At 59.6% G+C, this 7,541-nt stretch overlaps 1 protein-coding gene across 1 annotated transcript in view; it reads left to right on the top strand.

The window, feature by feature from the left end:
• ABCA13 (ATP-binding cassette, sub-family A (ABC1), member 13) overlaps positions 1-7,541 on the top strand; it is a 132,498-nt gene that overhangs the window by 90,906 nt on the left and 34,051 nt on the right. The window contains exons 39-42 of the mRNA XM_014530520.1: positions 580-669; positions 1,851-1,920; positions 3,165-3,283; positions 4,024-4,111. Of these exons, the coding sequence (XP_014386006.1) occupies positions 580-669; positions 1,851-1,920; positions 3,165-3,283; positions 4,024-4,111 (367 nt within the window). The remainder of the gene's footprint in view (positions 1-579; positions 670-1,850; positions 1,921-3,164; positions 3,284-4,023; positions 4,112-7,541) is intronic.

Raw genomic sequence — 7,541 nt, 5'->3', positions numbered from 1 at the left:
TCCTCCACGAGGGAACGGTGGGCGGCCTGGTTCTCCTCAGGGGGCCTGAGCTACCGACGGCCCAGGAGACCTGTGTGTGCCGGCCGCGCCCAGGGTTCTGCGCTGGGCCTTCCTGGGAGCAGGAGTTCGAGAGAGAGCACATGGCGACGGCGACACAGGCACAGAGGGTTTCCCTGCAGGGCCTGCCAGGGCGCAGGCTCCGCCCGCCGGAGCTCCAGCAGCACAGAACGTTTGCAGAGACGTGAACATCGTGACACCATGTAATAGACGCGGCCTTTGAAACTCATTTTAAATCCATGTAAAAACGCCACAGATGGTAACGTCACATTAAGCAAAAAGGTGGGAAGAGAATACACCGTGAGGCAGGTGTGCACACATGGGTGCCTATGGTGCAAACCGGTCAGTGGAGGAAACCTCTTACCTCCTTCCTGGCTTGGTTTTACCATGAAAACCGAACCAGCCGCTGGCTCTGAGCTGCGGAACCGTGCCTGTGGCCAGCCCAGCTCAGGCAGTGAGGTCAGACCTGCCTGTGGCCTCCGTCTGATGGCTCTGCGCCCCCCCCCCTTTGTCTCCTGACAGCAGTGACAGCGATGGCATGGACCTGGCCCGCGTGCTTCTGCGCGAGTTCGGAGACAGGGAGCAGCTCTGCGCCAGCCTCGCCCCCGGCCTGTGAGTATCAGCCGCCGCAGACGGGACAGAACGTGAACCAGTCATTCCCAGCATCCCGTGTCTGTGAGGAACCCAGCGCTAAAACATGAAGTAGCAGTTAACTAGGCCTGTGGATCACCTGCCATTTACTTTTAGGGAAACGTGTGTGTGTGAAACAATTCGCTCTATTTCTTCTCTGACTGAGGGACTTAGCGACTTCAGGTTGGGAGCCAATTGCCCTGAATATCTCTTCCCACGACGTGAAGGGATCCGAGAGGCCTGGCCTTCAGCGAGCGTGGCCCGAGCCCAGCTTTCTCGCTGAGCCCCCCTCTCGGGCCTGGCTGTTCCTTACTGAGGAGCTCCATGAAGGCGGGCTGTGGCGGAAGCGGGCGGGTGTGGGCGCGGCCTGGTCTCAGGCGCTAGCGCTCTGGGTAGAGCAAACGGGGAAGAGATGAAAACCATGATGATGTATTAAGGACAGCAGTGCATGTTTTCAAGTGATAAATATAAAACGCAGACAGTAATGCCATGTTGGGAATCTCTTTTTCTAATTGATGGTGACACTTTCTGCCCATTAGTCATGGGGGCCATTAGCTCCAGACTGAAGGGCTGTTAATGGTCTCAGCAGGGGGATTAATAGAAAATTAATTATGTTGTTTCCCTTTACTTTTCTTCTGAAAAACAAAGTAATTGCTTTAACTAAATAAAGCTGCTCTGTGAGGCTTTCATTCCCTGCGACTGAAAGGAGGAGGAACTCGTGGTCTGGGGCGCCGTCCTGGCCCAGCCTCGCACAGAGAAGGGCATGGGGGGGGGGGGGGGGGGGGACGGTTCCTTATCTGGCCTCTCCAGGAAGAAGGCGTAGAGTCAGTGCCAAGGGCAGCAGGACGCTTTCCACGTGTACAAACAGCAGTTTCACCTTTAGGTTCTCGGCCAGGCAAGGCCCTGGTCCCCAAACTCCCCCAGCCCGGCCTGCAGGCCACGCTCTGCCTCTCTCCTGCCCTCCTTCCTTTACCTGTAAAACCCAGGTAGCCAGGCATCCCCAGCAGAGCGTCACGGGGAGAACTGGAAACCCTGTCCTCAGACTGACATCTGCGTGGGGGCGTGTGGGGGGCGGGCTCGCAGCCAGCGATGTGCCTGTCGATGGGACTCGCCCAGAAGCCAGGGTACAGCCGGAGCCTCACTCGGTCCTGTTGTTTCCGCAGGACGAACGCCTCCTGTTGGCACCCGGAGCCCTCGTCTCACCCAGAAGCCCCGGGTTCCTGTGGCTGCCTGGTAGGTTTCAGTGGCATTCTGGTTTTTAAAAAAAGTCTAAACCTCAAGTAACGATGTTTACTTCACTTATAAAACCTCCGTTTCTGTTCACTCTGAGCCTGGGGGCTTCGGTTGACGTGGGGAGCTGCCCCTTGGGAAGGTTCATCCCACAAAGGAGCGTTCAGACCCTCGGACGTTACGGACATTACGTGGGTTCCACGGCGGCCCCTCGGCCCCTCGTTTACGCTTCAGCTGACGGGAAGCTGGAATCGCCTGGGGGAGAAGCTCCCCAAGTCCCGGCAGGGTGACCGGGCTCCTGCCCCATGTTCTTTACGTGAGTTCTGAGGACGGGCGTGAACGCCATCGAAGATGCCATCGGCCTCCTGACGACGGCTGAGGCCTGCTGAGCGGAGGTGCCGGCATCGATTCCGGGCAGAGGCCTGGCTGCCCCGTCTGCGAGGAGCGCAGGTTGGGATCCACTTGGAGAACCGATTGGAATTCATCTCAAAGGAAAACTCAGCGGGCAGTTAATGCAGGCGTCGGCCTGGCGGCCACCGTCAACAGCTAACGTGGGACCCTGGGTACGAAAAGGAGGAGAATCAGCTTCGGAAGCCGCCGCGCAAGCCAGTGTCCCGTCCGGACTCGTGACGGTTCTCATGCGTGATCTTCCCTGGACGTCCCAAGAGATGGGAGGAGCACAGGGCCCAGCTCCGAGGCGTGATCTTCCCTGGACGTCCCAAGAGATGGGAGGAGCACAGGGCCCGGGTCCGAGGCGTGATCTTCCCTGGACGTCCCGAGAGATGGGAGGAGCACAGGGCCCGGGTCCGAGGCGGCAGGCAGGGCCTCCCCCCGCTGGGCGGTGAGTCCATGGTTCTGAGCCAGCGAGTCACCTGAGGGGAGCGGTTAGGCTTCTGCTTGAGGCCCTTCGGAAAGAAGCCCCGAATTCACCCGTCGCTCTCCCGACTTCCCGCCCCTGCGCCCGGGCTCCTCCAGGTCACAGGGCGAGGAGGCACTTCCCTGCCGCGTGCTCACCCACCTGCCCATCTCACACCAAAACGCACCCCAGTTCCCAGTGTGACAGGCGCCCCGGTCCGGCGGGTCTGTGTCATGGCGGATGGGGGCGCCCCCGGAGGAAGTTTGAGAAACCGGAGCGTAGACGCCAGTAGGAATGATGCTGCAGCAATGTCACGCTTAGCAACGTCAGCCAACCCGCTTGTGTGGGTTAAAAACACGTTTCTGTTTTATCTCCCCGCAAGCACCTGCAGAGCTGCCCCAACGCCAGTGCCCGGGCCCCCGCCCTGACCGACCTCCGGGGCCACACGCTGCTGAACCTGTCGGCCCTCCGCCCGGAGGAGTACCTGCTGGCGCCCGGGGAGAGCCCCAGGTGGGTGTGGAGCCCGGGGAGCGCTGGGCAGGGCCGGCTGCTCCAAATGCAGTGTCCTTAGGATGGGAAGTCTCCCAGAGGCTTTGGGGTAACAGGCCCCCGACCACTGACGTGCCCTGGGCATCCCCTGGTCACATCACCGCCCAGAGTGGGAGCAGGTGGGAGCCGCTCGTGGGGCGATGTCCCTCAGACCCTCTGGGCCCTGTGTCCCAGCCCCGCGTGGGCTGCAGGGAGAGCTGCTGCGTGGATTCCCTGAGCCTCGGTGGCGAGCCTGGGCAGGGGAGCAGGAAGAGTGCCTCTTGTGGCTTTAAATCGCACCACAGCCCCAGCCCCGCCGCACAGAGCAAGGCAGATTGCACCCCACTGAGGGAGCGGAGCGGGAGCACAGAGCAGGGACACGGGGCTCGGAGTAGCTGGTCTGCAGAGAAAGGAGCCTGAGTGGCGATTAGAGTGGCCATCGCGGCCACAGCCTGTCCGTGGCGCCTAGTTCCTCACCAGTCGGTGAGTTCCAGCAGCCACGGCGGAGCCTCCTGCAGGCCTCCTGTCTGAGCAGCTCCCTGCCCCGGCCTTGCGAGCTGCCGTTCCTTCTGCTGCTGACCCACCTCTGTGGCCATGTCACCAGGGCTGATGCTCAGCCGGCTGCTCTTCCAGGGCCATTAAGATGAGCGCGGTCAGGACGCGCGCCCACATGGGGCCCTGCGCGCCCTCGGCGAAGCCCTGACCGTGCTCCCTGTCCCCAGGCTCGGGGGCTGGTCTTTCGGAGGGCAAGGCCCGGATCCTGCTCAAGATGCGAACTCAAACCTGTCAAAACCAGAAAACCTGGCAAAGGTAATAGTTCTTGTTTGTTTTTCCTGTTGGGAGGCATTTAGAATATCATACACTTGAGACCCAGGTGTATTTGTGGACTCAGGAGGAACCAGGCCAATCCCAGTGTGTGTTCCTGTGGAGTCAAAATAGTTCAACAGCCCTGAGCGAGAATGAGGTCCTTTTCCTGTAGCCACGGAGCACACGGCCGCTGTTGGTTAAGACCAGACCCACCCAGTAGACCTGAAGCACATGGGAAGGCGTCTGCGGCAGGACAACTGGAAGCGCCCCTGGGGCCCCTGGTGGTGGGGATGTCCCACGCACTAGCCTTCCCCCTCCAGAGTCCGGAGGCGGGGCCCAGAGACCACACAGACGCAGGGGCTCCGCAGGACTTCTCTGTACCCCTGCGAGTGTGCAGAGGGCTCCTCAGGTGAGGGGATGAGGACGGGGAGGACAGGCCTCCCACCAGCGGGAACTCGGGTGCTGAGTCCCAACAGGGCGGCCACAGGGAGGCCACAGGGCCTCACTCACCTGCATATGCGATCCCCGATGCAGCCTCACTCACCTGCACACGCGATCCCCGATGCAGCCTCACTCACCTGCACACGCGATCCCCGATGCAGGGCCTCACTCACCTGCACACACGATCCCCAATGCAGCCTCACTCACCTGCACACGCGATCCCTGATGAAACATTAAGTTGCTGTGTAGACTGTTCAGCGGTCCCTCCTTCAGCAGGCAACACTTTGTTCATTTCCTCTAAGAATATTTTAGCCTTTCATTGCACTAACACAGACCTTCCTGTTTACATGGGTGCGTCTTCACTGGCGTCGGGGCCGCAGCCGGGCTCCCCAGTCTCTGCTGCAGGGGGTGTGTGGCCCCCGTGCTCCCCTCGCAGCTCCTCTTCCCTGGGCTTAGCTTAGTCTGCACCGACCTGCGGGACTAGGGGCTTCTGCAGTCTTGAGGTTGTTGATCTAAGAATGTCCAAACCTACAGAGAATTTTTCTAAATTTCCTGCATAGAATTCTGATGAGTTTATTTGAGCCAAACTGACAGCATGCTGGGAAGCAAGGTCTCAGACGTCCAGAGGACATGTTCGCAGTTTCTTTCATGCGTCTGGAATGGAGGCGGGAGAGGCCGGCGGGGACGGCTACAGGGAGAACAGGATTCTGTCTCTGTGGAGGGCCTGGAAGAGGGGGTTTCACAGGTGTGCTCACCTGGGTGCACAGGAACCGTGGGCAGGGCTGGCCCGAGGCAGAGATGAGCCTGTTAGGAAAGGAGTCACCTGCCTGGGAGCCACCATCCACCATGAGCTGTCTTGTTAGACTTTATGGTCCGATCGCCCGCCTGTGCGGTTACTGCTGTTAGAGGTATTGCAGCCCCCAGTTTTCCCTCCGTGTGCTTGGCGTGTACTTGGCCGGGCACAGGAGTGCTGGCGGCTGCCTTGGGCACATGTGTAATTTCTGTGACAGTGACCCTTGCGCCAGCAGCAGAGTCTGTCTTGGTCACCGTGCGCATCCCAGCTGTGAGCAGCGAGGGGCTCGGGGAAGCCCGCTCTTCACCGCTGTGTGGCACTCGCTGCTGGCCAAGGTCCCGCGGCTGAGCGCCTAGTCTGAGGCCTGGAAGTCGCCCGGGGAGGTGTGGATGGGGAGGGTGCTGGCTGGGGCTGTGGGTGCAGTCCAGCTGGAAGCCCCGGGGCCCAGAGCATGGAGCAGGGGAGGGGCAGCCTGTGTCCCAGCCCCCATGGCCCCACTTTGGTGCTTATACCCTCAAATGAAAACAAAGCATGTGAGTCCCCTGATCTCATACAAAGATACCACCATTCCTCGCCTTCTCCAGCTGAGCAGTCGGGGAGGCAGGTCGCGGGCAGTGGGGGTGCAGGGTGCACAGGCAGAGGTTTTCTCCGTTTGGTCCCTCAACTTGCACAAAGCCCCACGCTTCTGTCATGGCCAGGAACAGGCTGGTGCTTGTGCGGGCAGCAGGCGAGGGCCAGGCTCAGTCCCGCGGGCAGGAGACTCGCTGAGTGGGTGCAGGAGGCCGGCACGCCTGTGGGGTGACACCCCTCCTTTGGGGCGGCCAGTCCGTGCTCCCCTGCTTTTCAGAACTGCGTCTGTCACACACGGATCTGAGCTCCCCTTGGTGCCTTCACACCGTCCTGCCATCCGCCATCTGCCTCTAGTTTGCCAGCTGAGGGCATCGCGCCGCCCTGGGTCTCCAGCGGTGTTCCTTCCACTTGGAAATACTGGAGGAGGGAGAGGGCAGCGGTGCCTCTAGAGGAGACAGGCCCATCTCCTGAGCTGCCAGTGAGGTGGCTGTCCGAGAGAGCCCGGGGCGGGGCGGGGGCAAGGGGGCGTATACGGGAGTCCGTTTTAACCACGTGGACAATCGTGTACCACTTAGCTGTTCCCGTGGCATCATAGTTGCCACACGGGACCCCGGTTAAGCGTCAGGCACAGTGCAACGAGGTGGGAGGACAGGGCTTCGGGGCCTGAGAGCTGGTCCTGATGCGGCGTCAGCTGGACAGCTTGGCCGCCCCGAGCACGCACACTCTGGGAGCAGCCCCAGCTCCGCAGCGGGGGTCTGTCCAGGAATGGCGCGTCCCGACAGAGCGAGGACCGGAGTTTGCTGGTTGATGTACTTTCTTCTTTTTTTAAAAAAGTGTTTTTTACTTATTTTTAGAGAGAGAGAGAGGAAGGGAGAAGGAGAGGGAAACATCGATGTGAGAGGGAAACTTCCACAGGCTGCCTCCTGCACGCCCCGCACCGGGGATCGAGCCTGCAACCGGCACGTGCCTGACCCGGAATCGAACTGTGACCTTTCGGTGCCGGGACGCTCGGCCACTGAGGCGCACCAGCCCGGGTGATGCACTCCTTCAAGACACTCGCCAGCCTTCCACATGGAGATTGTTTTTTAAAATTCTCTTTAAATACGAGCATTCTGAAATACGGATACTGATGGCTCAATCAGCACCTCTTAGTTACTGACGATCTCAACTTTAATGACGTCGTCCGTCTTGCTTCCTCCCTCACCGTCCTCCGCTCTGGCAGGCGGGCGGCTCCATTCTCCACGCTCAGCAGATGCTCAGCTCCCTTGATTTTAAGAAATCATGTTCCACGTCCAGTTATTAATTTGAAAGTAATCTTTTTTATCACTTTCCCCACTTTTAATTTGCAGGTCAAATTTCATTAGCTTACCAACCGAGAAAGAAAAAAGATGATGGGTTTAGGTTTTTTTCTCGCTGTGAGAATACAATTATAGAGCAACATTCACATTTGTTCTGGGGAAAATTAATCTATTTTTAGTTGTGAATTATATGCTTGAGATAAATGTGAAATTAGCGGACGGGAGCTGACCGCTCACAGTCAGCTGTGCACTGACATCGCTCTGAGGCAGCATTTAGGTCCCGCGAGGCCGAGGGACACGCGTGGTCCTCGTGTCTGAGAAGTGCTGGCGA

This window comes from Myotis brandtii, unplaced genomic scaffold, assembly GCF_000412655.1.
Source record: "Myotis brandtii unplaced genomic scaffold, ASM41265v1 scaffold743, whole genome shotgun sequence".
Lineage (NCBI taxonomy): Eukaryota > Metazoa > Chordata > Mammalia > Chiroptera > Vespertilionidae > Myotis > Myotis brandtii.
The sequence above is the reverse complement of the archived record's forward strand: the minus strand, read 5'-3'. Positions and strand labels throughout refer to the sequence as shown.